The sequence below is a fragment of the Mytilus californianus genome, unplaced genomic scaffold (genome assembly GCF_021869535.1).
Source record: "Mytilus californianus isolate M0D057914Y unplaced genomic scaffold, xbMytCali1.0.p SCAF_6, whole genome shotgun sequence".
Lineage (NCBI taxonomy): Eukaryota > Metazoa > Mollusca > Bivalvia > Mytilida > Mytilidae > Mytilus > Mytilus californianus.
Window position 1 is genome coordinate 63,070,800 of NW_026262712.1, and position 27,981 is coordinate 63,098,780.

Genomic DNA, 27,981 nt, shown 5'->3' on the forward strand with positions numbered 1-27,981 from the left:
AAAAATGATAATGATACATGACTTTTACACTAAGCTTGATGTTTTAAATTGACTTTTTTGCTATTGATCTGAAGATTTGTTCGGGCGATGGTGACAAAATCTTCATGTTTCTTTTAAGTTTCAACATGCCGCCACATCTTTGAAAGTTCTATTACCATTAGTGTCATGACATGCGACATGAATTGCAAATTCTTCAATAAGTCCATGAACACCAAAACTCCAATTTTAACAGCGATTGAAGCTGTTCTTATAGGTTACAGCAGTACTGCTTATTATATTAGTATTGTTAATCAAATACGGAGACTAAAATATTCCAAATATCTCTTAACGTACTTCATTTATAGAATCTTTCTATTTCAAACATATAAAACATTTGTTTCTATCTGTTGATGGGTATTCCACAATCACGTGTTGTGTGTTATGTGCACGCTCATAGAAATCGGTATCATATGTTGTTTTTAACCAATAATAGGTCGTTACCCCCGCTGAAAATACTTTGAGTCTACGAGTATACTACTAATAACTAGTAATGGTTTTTGTTTGATATAAATGAAAAATGCTACCATGGGGATACAAATTCATTATGTTTTATTTGAATAATAATTATAAATTCCTGGGAAAGATTTTGGATGTAAATTCTTTTAAAATTTTTAGACTTTTGTGATTTATTGAGGGGGCAGTAATAAAGATGAACCATAACAGCAGTGGTTTGAGTAAGCAGTATGTTTATATAAAATTCTTAATAATGTTATTTGTTTTAATCAGAAGATTACGCTTGAAATTTATAAAGGTTATTTTCATTTAATACAGCAGTCGGGCGATACCGCTGCTTGTTGACTATCACTCCCCGCGGGTATCATCAGCTCAGTAGTCGGTACTTCGGTATTGACATGTATGTAATTAACATTCTAAGTTATTCGTTTATGAATTCAGAAAGTCACATAGCTCTTCAATTGTTTCGGTTTTTATATATCATTGGCTTTCAAAAATTCTTGAGCGTTCCTGATGATGGTAAATCCAGAAAATTTTAAAAATGTTCTTCTTATTTTTTTTAAATTTATAAGAAGTGACAAACTATGCAGTTTATAGAATTTTATTTTCTGTAACACTATGTCCTCGTGACTAAATGTTTTACAATCCAAGGTTTTAAAAAGATAAATTTCTCCTTTCTTTTCTGTAACGCCTTATTTATTGAGTCGTAATAGTTATTGGAAATCATCCATCATAGAATAAAAAAACTCACAAGGATACCAGGATATTACTTGATACTCATCAATTTATCTATAACTCCGAAATTTTGTATATTTTAGATTTTTTTTTCTGTTTTCGAGATAGTTAAAAAAAAAATGAAAACAAAAATGGAAAAATTCCATGCCTCCGAAAATCTTGTCTGGATTCGCCTTCATCATTAACGCTCGAAGCAGAATATTTGAAAGACAAATCATGATTAAATCAAAAATGTTATTTCTTGTGAATTAGTCATAGGAGCCGACAGGCAAACCATGTTAGAGAGTAAAAATTAGATTCCTAAACTTATGTAGAATTTATCAGCAAAAAAGATAGTTTGTTTCAAAGATGTGCAAAGTAAAAAATATGGAACAAAATTCTGACAATTAAAGTTTTTAATTCCATTCATATCGATATTAAAATCCAATCAAACTCATAACCCTCATTAAAAATAACTCATTACATAACTTTCGTATCTGAAGGTTTTGTCACTTCTAGGTGATAATACTAATCTATAAACCGTTTACATGTTTTTGTAGATATATAGAGATATTGGGACCTTTCATAATTGCGTTTTGCCACTGTCTGATGATTTTTCATTGATAAATGTGATTTGATTCAGGGCCTAGAATAAGTTTTTGTTTATGTTCCCTTTCATAAAGTTAATTTGAAGTTGTAGTTGATATCAGGAGAAGTAACAGTATGTAGGAGTTAGTCCTGTTCTATGGTATAAAGTTGATACTTGGTAATAGTTTAGCTGGATCTTAGTTGGCAGTCATTTCTTTGTTTGCAAAAGGCCAAGCTGAAAGGATAATTTTTAAAATGTATTATCAAAGTATAAAGATGTTTAATTCCAATGTTCACAGTTTGATACATCCAATACAGATAATTCGCAATGTATATTCCACAAGTATACAAATGTAATTAAATATCTCACAGATAATTTTATTGTTCTCAGTAGGTAAGCATGCAAAAGATTATAAATCTACTGATGAAAATATTCAACCCACAAAGTTATAGCATATCATTAGATTTAAAACTAAAATACTGGAAAACTGACCAAAGCATAAAGTTCTAGAATTCTAGTTTAAGACTATCTTGAAAAATGTAAAATGATATAAATAATTAAAAAAAACAGCTGGAACATTCTGCAGCTTTTCATTGTTCTATCGTATTCTTTGTGTCAAAAAGATTAGACCAAGTGTGACAATATGTGACAAAATACAAAAAAGAAAAAAAATATAAGTAAAGTGTCACCATTTATTGTAAATAAATATCAAGTAAACCACCATTAAAATTAGTATATCTCATTTTATATTTGAAGAATTATCAAAAAACACTTTTAAACATAACATGATATAACTAAAACGTGTTCGGAAAATTTTACAAAAGTGAATTCTCTCTTGTGTGCAAACGACTGCTATTTTATATAATGTGTATGTCACTTGTCACCATCTTGTATGTCCTTTCATACATTCTGCTTGCATTTTTAGAATACCGTTTAAAACAATACAAGCATGAAATTACACAAGTAAGTGCATCTAGACTATATCCTAACAACTGAATGACGTTATGAATACATGCAACATGGTTCCTGAGAATATTATCAATCCAATTACGAGAGCTATCATAGACTACCAAAAATCACATATGAATTAAACCGAATGACAATAGTACGAATGTAAATCAAGTGAACATAAGGATCAAATAGTACATGTTTTTTTTAAAAACAAACATACATATATTTTGAAAGAATTCATTCGATATTTTATCAGAAAATAAAAGATTTTAAGTTCAAGTTTAACAAACAGCAGCTATATGTATAATTTGACCAAATTCTCTGACATGACCTAAGGTATTTAACTCTGATATCTTGAACCAGTATTTGATCATCCGTAGCTCACTGTTGACAATCAAATGTCTTCAAGCGAATTTAAAAAGAAACCTTGATATTATTTGTGACCAATTTGGCCGGAAGTATATACGAACTCTGTATTACAGGCCTGATAGTAATTCAGTACATTCAGTACAGTCTCTTTGGCTGAAGTTTGATATGATTACGGTATGACGCATAGCAGATACCAAGGGTACACAAGTCTTTTGTAGACGAAACGCAAGTCTGGCGTACACAATTGTAAGCCTAGTATCTATAATGTGTTTATTCAAATTTACAGCATATAAAAACCAATGACTTCGTTTTAAAAGCTTGTCCAAATACAACACACAAATGTTAAAACATCACAGCAATCAAACTTTATAAAAATAGACAAGTACAAGTTCTGGTCATAAACATTTCATAGAACTTGTTATGTGTATTTTACAAAGAAATTTAAGACATATCGACCTAATAATGGAATGTTTAGCATATTATTGTTTAAATCAGTTTAACAGAAGCCTTTTTTTAACAAATTCTTTTTTTATTGTTTGTAAAAACCACTTGGAGGTCTCAATATCAATATATATATATATATTAGCCCTGAAATATATTTAAATCAGAATAAATTTATTTTAGATGGAAAATTAACATAGAATTTATATAAAAAAGAAAGAATTTCTCTGATGAACACACAGAGAATGCTTGCAAACGTGTTTCTAATAAAAATTTCACAGTCGGTCACCATGCACATTACATTTGATAAACACTAAGAAAACATTAATAAGATGCAAATCAGAAGATATGCATTTTTGTTCAGGGGAACAATAATAAAGTTTATATTAATTTAACATCTAAATCCCAATTGCTAATATCGGTAAAGCTTTCTGGAGTAGGTAATCATCGTATATATACTTCAATATTGGGGTTTTGCCTATATGTAAAGTCGTCGTCATGATTTGACCTTTTTAATTTCCCAATCGTTTTCAGGCACGTATCTCGCAAAGGAAAGTTTTCTTTTCAAGGCCAATGTCATTCCATTTCCAATTGTCATTTGCATTGAGATAGAGGTAAAGTTCAGGTGGACCATTACTAGGTTGGTTTGCGTTCCATTTGAAATAATTCATCAAAGTTCCATCGTCAAACAACCAATTACCTGTGGAGTTTTCCTTTGTTCCTTGGACAGTCACATCAACGGTTACATAAAATACTGTTTCTACAAAAAAAACCGCAGAGATAAAAATCGAACTTGTTAATCCTTCAGCGGGAGACTCAATGTTATGTATCTCGAATTAATTTTTCTCTTGGCCATTAATGAATGTGGTATAACAAATATCGTAAATAGTAAATCTGTCAGCGGTTGACTCCGTGCAATACGTCCGGAATTTAAATTGTCTAAAGAATATGTTAAAATAATTGAATGGTCTTCTCAAGGAAACAACATAAAGTTTCCTAAGATTAATGATAGAACGTCAATAAAAGTCATATGAAACTTCAAAAAAAAAAGAGAGTGGAATATGTTTTATATACGTTTTACTCTAAAAGAAGTGAACGTGAATTTTTTTTAAAAGAAAATCCTGTATATTATCAAAATCTTCATAAATGTACCGATATTGAATTATTGACCTCGCAGACACTAATTCGCCGATATTTTCCAATATGCAGTGACTTTCACTACGAGACCTCTCGTTACAACTTCGGCCACCGCACAGCGCAAGTGCGATTGGATAACCGTGAAATAACAGTTTCTTAAAGAACAAATTAAATACAACAAATCATTTATCAACTGTTAAGGAATAATTTAATTAACAAATGGGAACACATGGAAAATACAAAAACAAATGTCATGCCTCTTTCAATTCACTTATCTGTCACGCTTTCCACGTGCTCTGTTTTTTTTTTGTTTTTTTTTATCAATGTCGTGATCCGGTAAACTTCGGCAACAAACTCGAAAGTTAATTAGCCCGCGATCAACAACCACTGAATGAAATATTATGTGTCGATAATACGTTATAAATGTGTAATAAATATAATATACGTGCATGCAAGAATTAATTTAGTATTTATGCATGCATTGGTTCAATAATTTCAATAACATTGAAATTTCAAGAAAGTCTTTTCATATGACTTTAAGCTACCAGACAAATATATATAACATTATACATATTTATTATAAGGTCAAATCCTAACTATCCTACTGCCTGTCGATACTTTTATTTTGGCATTGCACAACTCATGTCTTCTTTGACTGTCCATGGCGTTAAATTACCTAATCCCTGGGATGTGTTTTGATTGATTTTAGTCTCTGCTGCATGATTTTTTATTATTAATTGTTTTTGGCTTTTAACTAGCTTTCATTAACTGCAAGTACTCTCAAATCGTACTTTTGTGTTGATTTGACCTGTTGACACAATTTGTGATGCATTTTTGTTATTCAATATTTGCTTGTTTTGTGTTATATCACGTCTCACTATTCTTTATATGTACCTTTGATAAGTGTTTAGTGTTACGATAAATTTTCACTTTTGTTCTTGTACTATGAAAAACACATTTTTTTAAATTATTTTTTAAATATTTCGGTATTCCTAACAAAATTATTACTAATAGTTACCTGTGTACGTTATTTTGTTTAACGCCATTTTGTCCCAGGTTAAAGTTGTCTTTTTGACATTGTTTATATTGTATTTATATTGCGTCAAAAACCAAATTTATTCATTCAGTGTATGTTTACTTGTTTTTGTTTATATGTCTTTTTGATCGAGTTAAGTCATTTCAATTGATATTTAAAAGAGCGTCTTTCTATGTTGTAAAGTTAAACTACTGTTTCATGTTAGGGTGAAGGTTGGCGCCTGTTGAAACGTTTAAACCCGCTGCATTTGTTTGCACCTGTCCTAAATCAGGAACATTTTGTTCAGTGGTTGTCGTTTGTTGATGTAGTTCATAAGTGTTTTTCGTTTCTCGTTTTTTTATATAGATTATACCGTTAGTTTTCCTGTTTAAATTGCTTTACACTGGTCATTTATGGGCCCTTTATAGCTTGCTGTTTGGTGTTAGCCAAGGCTCTGCGTTGAAGGCCGTACTTTGAACTATAATGGTTTACTCTTTACAAATTGTGACTTGGATGGAGAGTTGTCTCATTGGCACTCATATCACATCTTCTTATATCTTAATAAATGCAGGCTGGATATTCGTAAATTAATTAAAGAACCAAAAATCAAATCTCATAAATCATTTAAGATACAAATCAAGATACAAAACACAAAAAACAATAGAATCGAATGAACTTCAAAAGGAGCGATATCGAAGGGAGAAGTCTTCTGCTATGCATGCACCACCCGCCATGAGAAACCAGACTCGTAAACAAGACATCAACTATAAGGAACAAAATACAAACAGAGAGGATTTTGTAGGTGGAATAAACGTTCTTTTCCATGTTTATGCAAGTAAAACTATCACGATTTGGATTCTTTGATATAGAAGAACCATCAGGTTGTTTGTCTAATAAAATTTCTCTTGCAGAATTCTCGTATTGTCTTTAATGGCTGATGACGTAACGGGCCTCTACTTAATATTCTAAATAGAACATGCTTGTAGAAACGTTTAAATAAAATGGTTAAACGGTTTTTATTGTTGATGAGCTTTTACAACCACTTAGTCGACGCCACTGCTATTGGTTGTTTCATCCCCGAGGCTATCACCAGCCCAGTAGTCAGCACTTCTGTATTCACATGAAATACCATTGTTTTTATTCATTCTATAAAGTTCAATATGTTAATAAAATGTCTTTCGAAATTCTGAGATTGTTCGACCCCTTGGCATAGATTGCCTTAGTCGTATTGGGCACACCTTTTCGGACTTGTTGATTTGAGATGCTTTTCAATTTCGTATTTGTCTTAGCCTTCTAACTCCTTTGATTCGAGCGCCATTTGTAATTTAAACGGGCGTCCTGTGTAAGTTATGAGCCTTGTATCTTTGATGACTCTTTTCGTCTGAATTTTTAACTTTCTATATTGAATAAATTAGTATTTCATCATATAAGCCTGTTTGTCAAGACAAAATTTCACATAGTATCTGGATAATTAAGGTGGTACCTAACACTACAGGGAGATAACTCTGTAAAAATCAGCTAAACGTTTTAGCTTAGCTAAACGTTGAATTGTTAAGGAAATATTAAGCTTCTCAATGATCAAAATTAGTGTTTGTCAAACTGCTATATAACCAAAGAAATGTTTCTGATAAAGTGGTTGGTTCAAATTTTTTGAAATTTTTATATTTTTGTCAAAGAGTCAAAGTAAACATTTTGTCAAAATTTTAGGAAAATTAAACGAGCCAAATTAATGTTAGTCAAGGTGTTGAGTACCATCTTAAAGTATTGTCAGAGACATACAATACTTTGGCCTCGAGCATCATTGGAGACCTACTTATTGTAGAAATGCAAACATGGTGAGTAAAATGTGTACCTTTAATGTTATAAATAATGTTTTATATGTCTCAGCTTTTTATGACAAGTGTCATTTTCGATACTCTCTCTTTAATAATAATTGTCAAAAGAAATATTGAGCTTCTTACTCAATATGCTTTCCACCGTTGTCTGTTTGCTGGAACTGTCTATTTTTAATAATTCTCCGCCATCTCGTCTACAAATTATCCTTGCTGAGTAATACTCTAACCCATCATCATAATACTTTATGCAATAATCATCGTCTTCTATAAATTTACACCCATCTAGCAACCTACAAGCTTGTTTACTGCATCCTATTGAGATTTCAAAAATATTCATTTATCTTTTTACGAAATTATTACTAGAGGCATTGGTATTATCCCTATCCCAAGAAATATATGCTGCTTACTATGGACAATAATAAAATCGTGTATGATAAATTAGGGGACTCGGTGGCCGAGTTGCCTAAGTAATGGAACTACTGTATCACTATCCTTGTCATTATTTGTATTAAAATCTAACAGAGGAAGAAAAATATATGCATAAAGCAAAAGACCATTGTCTCATTTTGTTAGCTTAAATGATTCGTTCTTTCCTCACTTCGCGATGAGGGAGTTGCTCGACATCTATTAGAGTGGAGAAGGAATTCATATTTCTCAGTTTTGCAAATACTGATAATATTTGGTAAATTATGTGTGTATCGAATGTATGACAAATGTCAAAAGATTTTGAAAATTCCCCATTCGAGAGAGTAATACCCAAATTAACTACTCTTCCAAAAAGTTTTTGAGATTCGTTTCGATGTAGAGCCTGGGATAGGGTACTCGGGCGCACAGATGATTCAGTATACACGCCGATCTAGTGTTTATATAATATATTCAAAATATAGATCATATATCAAATATTAGCTTTCAAAGACTTGGAAACTCCCGTAATACAATTTCGTCTCTTTATCTTTCTTCGATGGGTGTATAAATACATAAAAAAAAATAGTAAGTTCATAAAAGTTTCCCAAATCAAATATAAACCAGAGCGGTATAAATTCCTTGTAAATAAAATACACCTGTATGAAAAATAATGGAGTATTTGAACAAAAGATTGACGTAATATATTTGAGTATATTTCTAAAGGATAAACCTTGAGTGGATGTGTATAAAAATTGAATATGGCTTCTCTTAAATATTGGGTGTGTTTTAAATTAAATTTTTTGACAGAAACACTTATCGTAATCGAATGCATTCACTGTTTTTTTTTGTGATATGTCCATTGGCAAAAATTACAGTTATATCGACAATTAACATGACGGAGGTAATCTTGAAATGTTTAAATGAAATTAGAGTAACTTTTCATTTGAGATAAAGAAATAGAACACGGAATCCAGAAATGTTTGTAATCGTGTGGATTCTTTTTTTTTTAACTTTTATTGTTTCCTATCTGATAATAGGGAAGAATGAAAAATACTTTCAGTTTGAATGAATTGCTATTTAAGAGTCATCTGAAAATTGCACATGGCCTGTTACAAACTTATTAGTACAACTGTTTTACCATGACGCATTAAATACGCGTTCGTTGTAATGAAAAAAGGGGATGTCGGGTATATTATTAGGTGATGTTATTTTAACATTACCTTATGTCTATTTTGTAATGGTGAATTGTTAATTATTTTTATTACTTAAACATTACATAATGATGTTTCAAAATTTTACGATTTCAAACTACATAATGTGTTCGTTCCAGTATTTGATGTGGTTCTGTCATTCTTTTGTGTGGTTATCCAATTACTTGTTGAGGTAAAACCCAGTGACCATTTTAGAAAAAAGTCGTTCTATTTTTGAACCCATTTCCATATGTCGTTTGTTTATTGTGCTTTGGATGAGTGTCGCTATCCATTGAGTTAAAGTTAAAATTAAATTTCGAAAAAGGGAAACGGCAGACAAAGTACTAAATAAACAATGTTTGGGAAATAAGTATGATATCCCATAACCACTTGGTCCGGCCGTGTTTTTTTTCACAGCTCTCAAATGGAAGCAGTATTATGATAAATTCGTGAAGGTTTCCACAAAACCCTGTGTCTCGCCTGAGATTGCTGCTATTAATGTAAAAGTGTCATATTGACTGTAAAAAGTACATTTATCTGTTAAAACCAAAATTTAAAAAAATGTTTTTCTGTAGATGCTTTATCTTGATCTTGAAGATTAACTCCTGTACAAGTTTTATGGCAATTCATGGAGGTTTACAAATTTATCATGACAAAATATTTTAATTCAGTAACATTTACTGCAAAAAAACTTATATAAAAATAAAAAGATGATTGCCAATGAGACAACTCTCCACCACATACTAAATGATGTAGAAGCTAACAACTATATGTCACTGCATGGTCTTCAACAATGAGCAAAACCCATACAGCATAGTAAGCTATAAAAGCTCTACCGACGACAAAATATAATGTGTCTCACTTCCGCGGCATTAATTTTGCAGGGTCGACACAAATCAAATGACTAATACTTTATTGTCAACAAATGAGACACTTTTAATTAACTCACACTAAAGTAACATGGAAACGGGGTGGGGGACTAAGCGACAAAAAATCAATTCTATAAAATAATAAATCTCCATTTTTTAGCGTGTATCATCATTTGAACATATACTATAATCAATCTTTTATTTTTATAAATTGCGTTCTTTATTATACTTCGCACTAAATTGAAAAAAAAACGTATTTTTTTTTGATATTTATCACCAGATGACGACTGATATGTTTCAATTGTCGTAACCACAATTCCGTCATCTTTTCCTCGAACGTGACCTATCGAATTAGACCAATATCAATGGGTTTTAACTTACACAAATAACACGACGGGTGTCACACGTTGAACAGGATCTGCTTATCCTTCCGGAGCACCCGAGATCACCCCCGGATTTTGATGGATTAATACTGCCCTGTCATACCGATCTATTGAGTTAAGACAATAGCAACTGATTTTTACAGTTTTTTCCTATGTTGTGCTGTAACACTGCTGTCCCAGGTGCCAATGGTTGTCGTTGGTTCATGTGTGTCATATTTGTTTTTCGTAAATTGTTTTGTAGTAAATTAGGCCTTTAGTTTTCTCGTTTGAATTGTTTCACATTTTCACATGGTGGCCTTTTATAGCCGATTATACGGGGTTTTAAAGGCCGTACGGTGTCCTATCATTGCTTACATTCACGGCATTAAACTCTGGTGGATAGTTGTCTCATTGGTAATGACAACACATCTAACTTTATTTAGATTTCCATGTTGTGTTTTGTATACTATACCATTAGATTGTTTATCTTTTCTACGCATGCCCCTTAGCCCTCTTTTCGAAAGACCGAGCAAATGCCCTTGATCCGCGATAGAAAATTTAAATACGAACTCATATAGATAACTCGAATTTCAACTCGAAATCTTAATCTAAATGAGACTCAAATTTGAAGTCTACCTCGAACTCTACCTTACAAGGTTACTCAAATTCAATGTTGAAGTCGATTTGTAACTCGAAATCTACCTTTAAATGCGACTCAAACTCGAAATTCTACTCGAAACTCAATGCTTACTCGAACTGTAATTTTAATTATGGTTTGAATTCTAACTCGAAATCGAAGACTTACTCGATGTTAACTCGAACATCTATTTGAACCCTAGGCACATAAAACAAACGACATGGAAATCGGTTTTGAAAATAGAACAAGTTTTTCCAAAACAGTCACGTGGTTGTACCTCATCAAGCAATATGATAACCACATCAAAGAACGATAGAACCACATCAATTACTATGTCTATTTGTGAGTTCCTGTCTTAATTATGTAACCTACGAACTTCTTTACATTCACCAACATTTCCAAATTTAAATCATTGTTATATGTATATAATTACCTCTAATCATTTGGTAAGTTGGAAGTCCTCCATTGTTGACAATGAGTGGTAAATTATCAATTGCAGTCCTTGAAATGGAGAGCAGCTCACACGTTCCACTGTTAAACGTTGACCAAAAACAGTTGTTAGCCTGCATACACATCGCTATACACTGTATGCGAGATATTTCACCTACAAACCCTATTTTCCATAATGAAATATCGGTGGTAGTGGGGATGTTTCTTTTATATTTAATTCCAAGGGATGTTCGCTTTTCGCACATGCAATGCCCACCGATAATGCAAAATAAAAGCATAAAACTAAAATGAAAGTATTTTTGCATATTTATTTTGCGTATCTAAGTCTATCTGTTTGTTCACATCTATTTTGATCTTTGTCCATAAACATTATTAAATACGTTGATTTCTGTCCATAAGCTAACCGCCTAAACATTTCACAAACATAGCAGAAAAAATTGTAGTTCGATTCACTAGCTTGATCACTTATAACTAAATTATAATGCTTGTTCCGAATATATAGCCAATTTTTATTCTATAAAACAATATCACGTGCTCAAGTCAATTTTATTCAGTATTGTTCCACTTTGTTTCGATTTTCCCTTTCGAAGTAGAAATTTAGAAGTATGATAACTTAAAAAGCCTCTTCCTGAATTATTGGACAAAAGAACTTATAATAATAATAGTTTATTCAACTATATTGTTATAGTTTTGTATTCTAAACATTGTATACAACTAAAAGCTTCTTTTTAGGTTAATGTCAAATTGTCATATTTTTGAATAGTTAATTTTCCTTTAAGAACTTATTCCTTGTATGTCCTTTGTTCAATAAGGCAGAACTGTTTTTTGCTTACATTTTAAAATGTATTCACGTTTCAAGAGCTTGTATCAAATACGATGACTTCCTTGATTATTTTCTTTCATGAGTGAAATCACTTTTTCAAATATTGATTCGGATGTACAAACAATTTAAGTATCATCATTGACAAAAATCATATTTCCCAAAGCTTTTGCACATCGAAAATCTCTAAATATGGATACAGACGTGTTCCTAAGTGTGTCCGGTTCACTCACAGGATATTCCAATGCATTTGTTTTGAATACAGATAAGTACGATATGTTCAGCATTAGTAAATCGAACATTGTTGACGTTTTAGAGTACCAAATTAATTGAGTCTGTTTTTTATCGTTGCTAGACAAATTATGATCGTCAGGTAGCTATATTATGTTACAAACTGTCGGTTGTTTCACACACAAAATATTTACCCAACCTGTACGTCTTAACAAATTATATGCACACTATTTGGTACCAAGCATGATGATTTTTGAAAACTTTATTTTGAAATATTGAGCATGTTCTAAAATATATGATTTTACGAAAAATTGTTGACGATATAGTTTCTAAACAAAGAAAAATGAAAAAATGAGCAATAATATATTGTAACATGTGTTTTTAAAACTACGCCTTTTTGAAAAATGATGTTCTAGTAAAAGCATAGAACGCAGCTACTCCAGAACGTTGCTTTATTACTTCTTTTCTTTTTTAATATAACACAATCAACTAATTTATTTTTATTTTTTAACAACTAAACAAAGATATCTTTTCAATTAAACATTATGAATTAAAAAATATTGTTGTATACGTGTTCAAGCAGTGAATCACGAATTTTTGACAGCATGTGCATGTTTTGATTATGTCTACTGTTTACGTTTGCGAAATGTGAATTTTTGTTATAATGGCTTATAAATACGAGCTATGTAATTTTATTGTTTAGTTTTGAATGATTTCTTTGAAAGATGCTTTTTGTAAAGTATTAAATTGAAGACATACACCTTACTTTTTGAAGCAAGCTATACATATGTATACATTTGTACATTTGTAAATAAAAAGAATACTTTATGATTTAATGCGGTTTTAATGATGTTCGTGTTGCTCAGTCTTTAGTTTATATTGTTGTGTTTTGTGTACTATGTTTGTCTGTTGGTCTTTTCTTTTTTAGCCATGGCGTTGTCAGTTTATTTTCGACTTATGAGTTTGAATGTCCCTCTGTTATCTTTCGCCTCTCTTTTACCTTGATTGATAATATATAATGTGTTGTCAAGGTCAATTTTGACCAAGGGAGTTTGCACTTTAATTTATTAATAAATTCTATTTTTTTTAGACTGCAAATTAAAGACAGTTTAGTTATAAATCATGTCAGTATCGAAGCACCGACTAATGGGATGATGATACCTCGTGGCCTAACAGTCCACATGCAGTTGTATTGATGAATTCATCATATATACAATGTACCAGGATTAAACTTCTGTACACCAGACGCCCGTTTCGTCTACAAAAGATCGATCCTGTGTTAGTAAATGAAAATAACATGTAATTTTGTTAACGCTTTCGATAAACTTTCCTTGATTAACGTTCGTCAGGAGCGCTCCAACAAAATATTTGAATGCCAATGATGTGTAAGGTTGCACTTTGTAAATACAGCTGTTTCTCAAACCACGCCTCTTTTGGGAGATATATTATATTCATAGATATGTTAATTTGTTAATGTACTGGTTCCCATTTATGATCTCTGTGTTTCATCTCATAGAGACATCACTTGGGAATGTAACCAGTATAGAAAAACATGGTAGCGCCTAAATTTTAATTCTTAGGAGGTCCGAATATGAAGGTAAGGGTAGTATAGAATTTTAGTATAAGTTTAAACTGTTAGAAGTTCAGGGCATATAAATGTTGAAAATATGCCGCACAGCCCTATATTTTCACCTTTGAATAAATAGTAGTGCATATAAACTTTCCGTTCTGGGATGTTATTTTTCACGAAACTTCATAGTAAAAGTGTCACAGTTTTAGCCGCAAAGGGAGTTCCTATGGGAACTTGCATTGTCTATATTTACAGAATTGCAACCTATATAGGGTTAAAAAATAGAACATACAGAATTTCACAAAATCTGGTTTATCGCAGAGATTTTAAAGAATATAACTCAAATATGAAGTTTTATAAATATTTCATGAAGATTGAGAAAATCCTGAGCTTTAACTATGATGACTGAGCAGAAATTCACAGTTTACAGTATGCATGGTTTACTTAAAGCCCTGAATTCAAAATAAATTCATAATATATACCTATTTGTGATTTAAATTGTTTAGAGGTGCTTATATTTACTCGTCGCAGTCATTGCAACTCATTGATCCTTCCTAAATAATTTTGTTGGGTTATTTTTGTCCTGTCAATAACCCAAAAGTAAGCCGTAACACCTAAATGTGTTTTTTTGTGACCGCGGCTTTAAAAAGTACAAGCTAGAATTACAAAAAGACCTCAATAAAACTTACAATAGTGTGTTCTATCCTAAATATATACTAAATATTCCACATTGCTAGAAACAGGTAAAATATTTAGGAAATGTGAGGCCCCAGAGGGCAAAAAACAGAAAAAAATGCCTACCCTGGGTCATAAAACAGATAATTTAACTTGTAAATGCTATGATTTTATTATTTTCAAGGTCTTTTGTAAACAAAACAATAACTGTGCTGGAAAGTTATGCAAAAATAAGATGTAAGCAGTCATTTCTATCAAACTTTTAGTGAATTTATGCACCAGACTGATATCTTATTAAATACAATTTTGCAAATATGGCTTTGTTTAGGCACTTTTAGTCCATACATTAACTAACTTATGTTAGTTATATGGTTAGAGATGATACTGTTGTGACAAGAATTCTTAACTGACCATTTGAGATAGAAATTGTGAAATTTCATTGACAAATAGGCATACAGTAAGATGTGGACTGGAGACACAGGCAGGATTGGATACTTTGTATAATCTTGAATGTTGGAATGATTGACTACTAAACAGTACATTTATAGTATTCTAAAATGCTTTCAATTTGTTATCAGAATAGTTTCAAACATGTTTTAGACATTTCATGTCAGAAAACATGCATAGGGTAAGCTGGCAATGATTAAAGTCTTGTTTTCAAATTCTTTAAAAAATTGAAACAGGGGTAGGGGTATAAAATGTACTGTAAAAGGAAACGTAGAGTATATGCAGTGATTTCCTTAAGGCTATTATTCAGATAAATAAGTAATGTTGTGAGAAAAAGTGTTTTTAGAAGGTTTTCTATTTGAATAAATGTTTGTATAGGTTACACTTTGTAAATAAAGCTGTTTCTCAAACCACGCCTCTTTTGGGGAGATATATAATATTCATAGATATGTTAATTTGTTAATGTACTGGTTCCCATTTATGATCTCTGTGTTTCATCTCATAGAGACATCACTTGGGAATGTAACCAGTATAGAAAAACATGGTAGCGCCTAAATTTTAATTCTTAGGAGGTCCAAATATGAAGGAAAGGGTAGTATAGAATTTTAGTATAAGTTTAAACTGTTAGAAGTTCAGGGCATATAAATGTTGAAAATATGCCGCACAGCCCTATATTTTGACCTTTGAATAATATAGTAGTGCATATAAACTTTCCGTTCTGGGATGTTATTTTTCACGAAACTTCATAGTAAAAGTGTCACAGTTTTAGCCGCTAAGGGAGTTCCTATGGGAAATTGCATTGTCTATATTTACAGAATTGTAACCTATATAGGGTTAAAAAATAGAACATACAGAATTTCACAAAATCTGGTTTATCGCAGAGATTTTAAAGAATTTAACTCAAATATGAAGTTTTATAAATATTTCATGAAGATTGAGAAAATCCTGAGCTTTAACTATGATGACTGAGCAGAAATTCACAGTGTACAGTATGCATGGTTTACTTAAAGCCCTGAATTCAAAATAAATTCATAATATATACCTATTTGTGATTTAAATTGTTTAGAGGTGCTTATATTTACTCGTCGCAGTCATTGCAACTCATTGATCCTTCCTAAATAATTTTGTTGGGTTATTTTTGTCCTGTCAATAACCCAAAAGTAAGCCGTAACACCTAAATGTGTTTTTTTGTGACCGCGGCTTTAAAAAGTACAAGCTAGAATTACAAAAAGACCTCAATAAAACTTACAATAGTGTGTTCTATCCTAAATATATACTAAATATTCCACATTGCTAGAAACAGGTAAAATATTTAGGAAATGTGAGGCCCCAGAGGGCAAAAAACAGAAAAAAATGCCTACCCTGGGTCATAAAACAGATAATTTAACGTGTAAATGCTATGATTTTATTATTTTCAAGGTCTTTTGTAAACAAAACAATAACTGTGCTGGAAAGTTATGCAAAAATAAGATGTAAGCAGTCATTTCTATCAAACTTTTAGTAAATTTATGCACCAGACTGATATCTTATTAAATACAATTTTGCAAATATGGCTTTGTTTAGGCACTTTTAGTTAGTTATATGGTTAGAGATGATACTGTTGTGACAAGAGTTCTTAACTGACCATTTGAGATAGAAATTGTGAACTTTCATTGACAAATAGGCATACAGTAAGATGTGGACTGGAGACACAGGCAGGATTGGATACTTTTTATAATCTTGAATGTTGGAATGATTAACTACTAAACAGTACATTTATAGTATTCTAAAATGCTTTCAATTTGTTATCAGAATAGTTTCAAACATGTTTTAGACATTTCATGTCAGAAAACATGCACATAGGGTAAGCTGGCAATGATGAAAGTCTTGTTTTCAAATTCTTTAAAAAATTGAAACAGGGGTAGGGGTATAAAATGTACTGTAAAAGGAAACTTAGAGTATATGCAGTGATTTCCTTAAGGCTATTATTCAGATAAATAAGTAATGTTGTGAGAAAATGTGTTTTTAGAAGGTTTTCTATTTGAATAAATGTTTGTAAAGGTTACACTTTGTAAATACAGCTGTTTCTCAAACCACGCCTTTTTTGGGGAGATATATAATATTCATAGATATGTTAATTTGTTAATGTACTGGTTCCCATTTATGATCTCTGTGTTTCATCCCATAGAGACATCACTTGGGAATGTAACCAGTATAGAAAAACATGGTAGTGCCTAAATTTTAATTCTTAGGAGGTCCAAATATGAAGGTAAGGGTAGTATAGAATTTTAGTATAAGTTTAAACTGTTAGAAGTTCAGGGCATATAAATGTTGAAAATATGCCGCACAGCCCTATATTTTGACCTTTGAATAAAATAGCAGTGCATATAAACTTTCCGTTCTGGGATATTATTTTTCACGAAACTTCATAGTAAAAGTGTCACAGTTTTAGCCGCAAAGGGAGTTCCTATGGGAAATTGCATTGTCTATATTTACAGAATTGCAACCTGTAATGTTTAAAATACACATAATAATATATGTATGTAAATGACCAAAAGGGACAAACAAGAAAAATTCCATTCAATCGAAGGCTAGCTTGAATGAGATGGATCTTTAAAGCTTAGTTTCTTAAAACCCTAGTGGATAAACAATCCGCCAGTATCGATCCAGTGGCAGTAAAAGTATTTACATTTCTAAGATTATTCTTCAACTGGCCGTATCTAAGATTAACTATTTATTGTTTTAAGGAAAGTCGTTGAAACAAAGTGACTATCCATGAGGAAAAACTTTTCTTTGATTTTAAACTAATTAATAACCACCGGTGATGATGCAGTGTCATGCTATTGTAGTTTTCCATGAGGCAATAAGACAATCACTGACTAAAGTAAAATATTCAGGACAAATTTTTAATTATGGTATTAGAAAATAAAAGATTTTTTTTTTCAAAAAAAAGAATAAGCAAAACAATTCCATGTTTGTCTTTCCATACAGTTTTCCGAGATCCGAAATACTGTTTGAAGTATAGAAAAATAACTTTTACTCCCAACAGATTCCACAACTAGTACATACATAACCATGATAACTATACTAAATTTGGACGGGTGAAAATACCAGAAACACTTTTTTTTCGGAATGTTAAAAAATAACATTTGATAACTGAATTACCACATTATTTTACTAAGATAATTTTTAAACTAATCGTAGTGGATTTTGCCGATCATTTGTTCTTTATTTAACTTACACAGCTCTAGTATTAGAAGGACATCTCTGCTTTAAATAATGTGCAGAATCACAACAAAAACAGACGTAATAAGCACTTGGTTGAAGACAAAGTGTACCCTCTTCAGGTCGTGCATTAATTCTTCAGCTTTAGCTACTATTCCCAAACACTTAATGTTAAATCTCATGTTGGCCTACATGCACACATTTGTAGTTAAGGATGTTTTTAGTGGATCCCATAAATATTCAACGTTCAAAACATCCTAGGATGTATTAGTACAACCGCAAACAAAAAAAGAAATTGTAGGTAATGACATTATTACAAACTTTATTCCGGAAGCTTATGGTCCAAATTCTATTTAAGAAAGAAGAAGACATGAATGATTCAAACCTTGTATGCATACCTTATGTTCGTATGCTCAGTCTTTAGTTTTCTGTGTTGTGTTTTGAGTACTGTTGTTTGCCCTTTTGTCGTTTTTCGTTTTTTGCCATGACATTTTCAGTTTGTTTTCGACTTATGTGTTTGAATATCCCTTGGTATCTTTCGCCGGTCTTTTTTTATAGTACACATATTAAGCTTTAATACAATGCAATTTAGATTGAAAATATACTTAGTGTGAAATAAATTCAGAGGATATTGACCCTATTCCTTTTCTAAACAACATGTAACTAAATGATATCTATTGAAGTTAAATTTCGTCGAAATACATATGTGAGTATGATAATCCAAAATTCAAGAGAACTATGGCACTATCTCAGCAAAATACTCAGTTGGAACATGTTATGAAAACATTCATAAATACTAAGGACATGTTTCGTAAAAAAATAAATTATTTCATTGTGAATACATAAGCCATGCAATACCGAACTCCGATTCGATTCAATTAGTTTATGTAAAAGATTAGAACTGATTTGGTCATTACAGATGCTCAAATTCAAGCTTAGATATGCAAAATCTAATCAAATATGCCATAAAACATCACTTTCAGATAGTTTTTATCAAAAATGTAAGTGGTCGCATTCGTTGTCAGTCTCAACCTTTATAGATGTTATGTATTGTCATCAAATAAATCATATATTGAAATATTATGACTGAACACAAGTGCGGCCACTTCCATTATAGACAAATCCGTCTAACAATTAGCACACATGCTAATATTGTGAAGATTTTCATTAATTTTGCATGCATTAATGATTCATGTACCTGATGTATGTGCATTGTATTGTCAAAAACAGCACATATTTATGTAACCCAAGTATTCTACTTTCCAATTAATAGCTTAATTTTATATTTTTAACAAATTTGTAAAAATGATATATTTTGGGGCCAAAAGGGGTTTAACCTGACCTAGTCCTTTCTAAAACAGTCTTCAATACAAGTTTGCCTTTTTAAGCAATATACAATTTTGCAAATACCGATTTTACATCTCATATGGCACAAACTATTATATCTTTTGCAGAACAGACTCAGAACAATTGAATATTTGCTTTTTAACGTAATTCATGTAATTGTGGCATATACTCAGTTAACCTTCAAATAAAATTTGTGTACACGTTTAACTGAACCAAGGGCAAATATACCCCAAGTTCCTTTTTCTGTATTGATTGATCATCTTTGAAAACAATATACTCTGTGGTAGGAAAGCCTGGTACCCGTCAAGTAAGAGCAACCAAAAGATGTAAAATCAAATATATAATCGGTGCATATTGGGAGGAAAGTTTACGGTTTTCCGATGATTTGTCGTGTAAAGAGAACATAAAACATTTAATTTCCCCCTAAAATGTTACCGTTTGAAAGCTTGATTTTACTTCTGTACGTTGCTCAAAAAATATAAAATTGTCAAAAAAACGGTAATAAGAAAATAGTCTATTAGCAAACTGTGTGAATATAGTCTAGGCACTAATTTACCATTTACAATTCTATTAAGTTATATGAGGTTTTTAAAATCTAAACGTACACATTCAATACATGTGCAGCTATTAACCTTAGATTGAAGATATACCTTGATCTAGTCATTAGTCTAGTGTATGAATACAAGATACAGTAGCATAATCAATAATACATTTTCATAATAGTCAAATATTTTATAAAAATAATAGAGATTTAGAAAATACACTAGTACAGAATCTGATCATTTTTGTTCTTGTTGATATTGTTTATACGTCTACAATTAATCAGCAGTAGTTGATCGATAAGAATAGCTACAAGTACATAGTTATATAGTTGTATATGACTGCTGTTCAAAACCTTACACTAGTTAGTATTAATAAATACTTAGGATTTTTTACCACAGGAAAAGTTTACCTAACCTGAGTTTTGCAACAAAATTTGGAATTTCGGGTCCTCAACGCTCTTCAACTTCAAAATTTATTTAGCATTTCTAACTTTTTTTATTCTAAAGTTACTGATGAGTCTTTGTAGGCTAAACGCCCGTCTGGCGTACACATTTTTAAGCCTGGTATCTACGATGAGTGTATTGTAGACGAAGCATGCATCTGGCATAAACATACTTTCTGATGACATTTTTATATATCGAGTTTTTTCTTGGTTTTCAAACGATGCTTGTCTTTGTTAATATTTATTACACGTAATACCTTTGTCAAACACCACATGAGACAAAATAAACAAATGACGGTAGTATTGTTTATATAACGTTGATAAACGCGAGGCGAAACATACCAAAGGGGTGATCAAACTTATAAGTAGGAAACGAACTAACAATCCCATGACAAAAACAAAGTATACAGAACACAACATAGACAACTGAAGATAAGCAATACGAACCCCTCCAAAAATGGGGTGATCTACAGGTGCTCTGGAAGGGCAAAAATCCATACGGTTATTTTATTTCTTTATATCTTCATCTGGCGCAATTCAAGCAAAGAATGTTCAAAATGTCATTCAGAAAGCATTTGTTTCGGAGACCGGGTTAAAGAAATGTTCTCAATGCAAAATGCTGTTAGAGCTTCTAAATGTCCATGTTAATGTCTTATGATATAACATCTTGAAGCATCCTTTTTTCAGGTACAAATAAAAGGTATCCAAACACTTTTACTACAACTTTGATTCAATTTGAAAATTATTAGACCCATAGTTCGCTGTTATATAAAAAGTATTAACATCGTATAACAAATCAATAAACTCCTACCAAAAGTTTGTCCAGAATAAAGCACATTTTACCAAAACAAAGCTTGAATGACGTTCAAATTATAGCGACAACAATTAAAGCTTTTAATAATAACATCGTGCACGTACTCGTTATTATTTCATTATTGATGATTGATTTATTTTACAAAGATATTTTACCCTTAATCGACCAATTAATGGAAGTTAAATATGTTTTTTTCTTAAAATAGATTTAACGAAAAGCTCTTAAACCAATACGTTATCTTGGTTTTTATTTAAGTGCCAGTCTATAAAAGAATCAGGTAATTTAGATGAATTTCAAAACACAGACGAAAAATCCGCCGACATAACTATCCTATTTTGACATTACTCTCATCCTGAGTAAGAAATGGCAGGTTTTTTGTTTCTGCATGTCTGGTAATTCGAGAAATCTCTACATAACTTTTGGTTAGAACTTTAGCATAAAAAGAGAGACGAAAGATACCATAGGGGAAGTCAAACTCATAGATCGAAAACAAACTGACAACGCCATGGCCAAAAATAAAAAGACAAACAGACAAATAATAGTACAGATGACACAACATAGAAGACTAAAGACTAAGCAACACGAACCCCACCAAAACTAGGGGTGATCTCAGGTGCTCCGGAAGGGTAAGCAGATCCTGCTCCACATGTGGCACCCGTACGGAGTACGCCCCCTTTTATTGTTAATTTCTAGTGCTTTTCAACCAAATTATATCTTTATATACCAGAGAATGGAAAGGAAACACATGTTTTATTCGTGTAACTTGAACTTAAATTAATGTAAACTTGAGCGGGTTTTTATTTTTAATGATTTCACCATCTTAAGAAAATTGGCACTTCATATCACTCGGATGACACTGTCCTCTTGTCAAATTGTAATAGCACTGTAATATCTTTAAATGATAATGATTTAAAAAGGAGAGAGAATGCAGCAGAATTCAATTAATGATGAAAGATGGAAATATTCCTTCATAAATAGAACATTATTTGACTGTTTAATTATTTAAAAAAAAATCAATAAAACAGATAGAAACATTTTGGGAATGTAAATTAAAAATTGAATCTATCTTTTGTAACGAAACGTTTGGTTTGAATTTTTACGAATGCTTACGGAGAATTTTTTGAATCAAATAAATCAAATATGTACATCTGAAACTACCGAACTACTTACATATAATGCGCAATTAGCAGATAAGACTCAAACACAATATTTATTGCCAAATGTAATTGAGCATGAACATTTATAAAATCTCAGAACATATAAGAGGTTCATAAAAAGAAAATCACTCGTGTACAATCGAACATCGAACAAAAATATTAACATGATATCTATTAAACATTTGAATATCTATTGCTCATATCAGTAAATTGTATGGGTCAGCTAATCCTTTTCTATGTATACATAATGCAGTTATGCCTGTATAAACAATGTTTATTCTTTTCACACTACAATTTAAAATTAACCAAGTCGTATTCATGCACGTATTTCGCAGAGAAAAGGTCTTGCTTCAGGGCCAATGTCATGCCACTGCCAATTATAAATGGATTTAATGTAAATGTAACGTTCCTCGTCACTATTGTTTGGTTGACGATCATCTATGTTCCAATTGAAATATGGCATTCTTATTCCATCGTCAAACAACCAGTTGCCTGCATCGTCTTTTGTTCCTTGGACAGTCATATCGAACGTTAGTTGGAGGTTATATGCTACAAAAAAACGCAAACACATAAAAATCGAAATTGTGAGTCCTTCTTTGGGTGACTCGATGCAAATTTGTTTTTCTCCTGGTCACCAGAGAAAATGAAAAAAATGCACTAGATTATCAATAAAACTTAATACTTACCATTTTCTTATAAGTATAAGTATGATTTGTTTGTCTTAGAACGTTTCTCTTGTAGGATTCTTTTATTAGACTTTTACAGATATCGTAATGGGCATCAACTCAAATTTTCTATAATTTTGTGGAAACGTTCACTGGTAGAACAATTGCAAAATGTTGGAATACATTAAGGCACAAGTAGTTTGTCGATGTTCAAAAGTAGTCAAATGGTTTTAGCGTAAACTTTTTTACTCTTTAGATTAACAAACTAGTATTTCTTCATCTTGACTACAATGTCAAATTAATAATAGTACTCACATAGTATCTTAACACTTATATATATTATTTCCGAAGACATATTATACATTTGTTAAATGTCTCCATTATTCCAAACAAGGGTAATTTTCGGTAGTCATCATAGTATGCCCTTCCTCCCTCTCTCTCTCTCTCTCTCTCTTTCTAACACACACACACACACACACACACACACACACACACACACACAAAGTTGACCTATTATAATTATTAGATAACTTTCTATTTTAATTGCATTTGATTGTTCAAAGAAACAAATTGCCAAAACAATTTCCATATTATTTTCAATGCATGAATAACATGTTTTCGTTTCAATTGGCTTTTATATAAAACAAAATGTTGCACAAAACCAATGTCAAGTTTTTACGATTTGTGTTGAAAATGTGCTTTAACAAAACTAAATTTAGAACAATAAGATATTTACTTTTCATTTACTTACTCAATATTCTAACCATCCTATCCTGTTTGCTCTGACTGTCGATTCTTAATAGTTCTCCACCATCCCGTTTGCATATAGTCCTTGCATATGCATACTCTAACCCATCAACATAATACTTAATGCAAGAGCTATCGTCGGCTAGAAAGAAACATCCATCCAACTTTCGACAAGCTTGTTTACTGCATCCTATTGACAATTATAATTATACATTTTGTATAAAAGCGTTACTAAAAGCATTAGAGTTATCCTAAAAAAATCGGAAAGTACGCATCTTTTTTTTTTATTTGGTATTGTGATCTGAGATAAAGTAATGATAAAACAGATCACCATAATAATAAATGCAGGAGCAATCATCTTCTAGAATGATCAACCCAATTGACAACCAACAAGCTTCTTTGCTCCATCCTATTGCCATTTACAAAATCTTAACTTATCCTTGTATAATAAATTTATAAAAAAACATTAGAAACTCCAACTAAATCAAAAACTATATTTCACAAAATTCGTATTGGAGACTGATAAAATATTGTATGCACAGAGTAAAATACAGATTAACTACCCTAACAAAAATTTATTAAAACTCGCGTCGATGTAGAGCTTGGGATATGGTATACACGTGGACATATGATATAGTATACAGTCCGGTCTTATGTTAATAAAATTAATTTAAAGTACATGTCCTCTCTCAAATTCCCGCTTTGAAATAATTGACAACTCTCTGTTCTACTTCAAGTACTGACAGTTACTACGTCAACAAATGAAATTTCCGTCTCCAAATTTAAGATGAATCGTATCATTACGATAAAGGCAGAGCGTTCCCAAAAAGTCTTCAAAACAAAATTAACCAGAGCAATATTGCGTCAATTCCTTGTCAGTTAAGGTAGCTAGGGTGTCTTCCTCCATCTTGGATTTTGAAAAGGCATATAACAATCAGTCTAGATCTTTAATGTATGTGCAAATTTCGAGAGTATTATGTAGTTCATGTGTAAGACTTTTCATGTTAATATAGAAAAGTATGCGTTTTATTATATTTTACGGCTGTATTTTACAAAAAACAGAATATTTTTGGTTGAGTTTTTTTTTTCAACTTTGCCACATAAGGGGAGATAACTCACGTAAACTAACTTTTCTAATAGAATGTGTTGTGAATTTACCTATTTTATAATGTAGCAAGAAAACGAGTCCGGTGACCCAAGTTTTTCTTTTTCTTATCTGAAAGCACATTATTAGAGCTATCTTCTCATATTCTATCTGATAATTCTATGGTGTAGTTTTCTTTTTATCACACAAAATTGGGTTTTTCAGCATAAGCTATACAAAATCTGACTATTTTGCACAACCTGTAGCATGAAAAATGGCCAGGTGACTTTTTATCATATTTTTTGAAAAAAGCATGATATAAACTACATTTAAATAAATTATTAAAAAAATCTGTGGATTTTAATTAAGACCCCCATCTACAATTATCGAGGAAAATATCTGTATATTGATCAGATTGGCGTTTACGAGATTTATGATAATATCATATATAATTGAAAATAAAAATATTAAAGATGTAAAGACGTGAAATAAAGATAAAAGATATGGGATAAACTCATGCTTTGACATTTCTTTCATAAACGTTTGTATTTTTTCTTGTTAATGTCTATTATATTCGTCTGACATTAAAAAAAATCCTAAATACAAAAATAAAACAGTCACCGTACAGAAGTTATACCCTTGAACAATTAACATCAGAACTTTTACAAAAAAACATCGTTAATCACAAAGCAACAAAAAAGATTGTTTAAATGATAAATACAAGATTTTAATAATCTTAAATATTAAAATTAATTAAACTTCGTTATGTTACGTATCATAAAAAAGTATTTTTTAAACTGTTAAACCAGCGTTTGTTCCCAGATTTTCGTGTTACTCAATCTTTTGTTTTTTCCCAGTCGAATTGTTTGTTGTGATACTTTACATAATAGGTTTTGCTGACTATTTTTCCCTTGTGATTCTGTATTGTCCTATGATATATTTTTATGAATAAAATTCGCCCCAAAGATACCAAAACCAATAGACAATAATATCAACAACATTTTTGGTGTTCTATTTGTCCTACTAAATCAGAATTAATTTTAGTGAAATACCCTTTTGTTGAAATTATTTATACATATGTTGTGCCGTTCATGTCTAAGTTATGTAGTACCGTGGTAATAAATTAATTTAAATGAAATAGAGTTTTGTTGATATGAATTATAAATGAGTTTATTGGTGAGTCTATATTACACTGGGAAAGGTAAAATAGCAAAAATACCGAACCAAGAAAAATTCAGAACGGAAAGTCCTTTATCAACATTAATGGCAAAATCAAAAGCTCAAACACATCAAACGAATGGAAAACAACTAGTAAACCAATTTTGATCTGAAACGGTTATTTTGATCTGAACAGCTCTTAAAAGACTAAAAAACAAATTATTAAGTTATTTACAGTATGGTAGTAAATTTATTCAATTTTCAGACATTGCATGTCCAGACAATTAACTTGCAGTCAATTAAGATATGTTCAGTCTATGTTCAGACTATTCAGTAGTTGCTATTTACCTGTAAACATCAACAACATACTGAAATATTTAGAAAGTTGCTGAAAAATTCTGAATTGGCTGCAAGCGAATTGTCTAAACAGTACTGAATTTCCAGAAGTAGATAAGTGAAAATTGATTGAAACATTGAACCTGACTTAACAATTTCTTTTTCGGACTTTCTATATAATGTTAAGATCGAAATGACTGTTTCAGACTAACATTCATTTACTAGTGTTATCTACTCTACGAACATATCTAAATTCACCGACATTTTAAAATTTACATACCTCTAACCATTTGGTAAGTCGGGAGTCCTCCATTGTTGGCAATAAGTGTTAAGTTGTTAATCTCAGTTCTTGAAATGGACAGCAGCTCACACGTTCCATTGTTAAACGTTGACCAAAAACAAGAATCAGCCATCATACAACTCATGATACATTTCATGAGAGATATTTCATTTACAACCCCTATTTTCCATTGTGATATATCGATGGTAGTGGGAATGTTTTCATTATATTTAATGCCTAGGGACGTTTGCAATCCAGACAAGCAATGCCCATTGCTTATGAAAACTAAAAAAAATGAACTGAAATGAAAGTTTGTTTTCATATTTATTTTGCGTTTCTAAGTCTATCTCTACATAAACTAACCGCCTAAACTTTACACAAACATATCAGAAAAGTATTAATTCGGTGCACTGGCTTGATGAATTATAAATAAATTAATGCTTGTTCCGAATATATAGTCAATTTTTTTTTCAATGAAACAATATCATGTTTTCAACTTCTTTTAATATAGCATTGTTCCACTTTGTTTCGATTCTTCCTTAAGGAGAAGACATTAATATAGTATCGATTACTTTAAAAGCTTTTTCTGAGTTTTTAGCACCAATTCTATTCGAACAAAAGACCTAAACATGACTATGGGTAATTGCACTCTATTGTTGCAACTGTATGTTCTATACAATGTAAAGATTTGTTGAATGAAACTCAAATCTCAACTTTAGAAACCAGTAGTTAAAAGTTTTATCCCATCCGTTGTACTTCTAGTTTGAATCTTTGACTCTGAGAAATGAATGCATGTGCTCTCATATCTTCCATTAATGTAATGTATTTGTACCCAAACGATTGGATTCTTCCAAAGGTTCCTTTTTTCTTCCTTAAAGAACACATTACTTTAATGTCCTTTGTTCGAGTAGTTAGTACTGTTCTTTTCTATTTTTAACGCTTACATTTTGTTACTTATTCACATTGCAAGAGTTTGTATCACATACAATGACTTTCTTGATTGTT

At 31.2% G+C, this 27,981-nt stretch overlaps 2 protein-coding genes across 4 annotated transcripts in view; one reads left to right on the forward strand and one right to left on the reverse strand.

The window, feature by feature from the left end:
* The window catches only part of LOC127704734 (U1 small nuclear ribonucleoprotein A-like), a 1,100,970-nt gene that overhangs the window by 616,132 nt on the left and 456,857 nt on the right, over window positions 1–27,981 (forward strand). The gene's annotated exons all lie outside the window — the stretch shown is intronic.
* On the reverse strand, window positions 4,087–27,109 carry LOC127706569 (galactose-specific lectin nattectin-like). The gene is made up of 3 exons (XM_052211224.1): window positions 26,977–27,109; window positions 24,123–24,260; window positions 4,087–4,316 (listed from the first exon to the last, which is right to left on the reverse strand). The coding sequence occupies exons 1-3, from the start codon at window positions 27,107–27,109 to the stop codon at window positions 4,087–4,089; spliced, it is 501 nt and encodes a 166-aa protein (XP_052067184.1).

What these genes read in the sequence shown, in the direction of transcription:
- LOC127706569 (XM_052211224.1), bottom strand. Translation starts at nt 27,109, where the DNA reads ATGGCTGATTCTTGTTTTTGGTCAACGTTTAACAATGGAACGTGTGAG. An exon ending in GACTTACCAAATGGTTAGAG is followed by an intron (nt 24,261 to 26,976) that starts GTATGTAAATTT and finishes GTTTCTTTCTAG; the next exon opens with CCGACGATAGCTCTTGCATT. An exon ending in TAGGATGGTTAGAATATTGA is followed by an intron (nt 4,317 to 24,122) that starts GTAAGTAAATGA and finishes TTTTTTTTGTAG; the next exon opens with AAACAGTATTTTATGTAACC.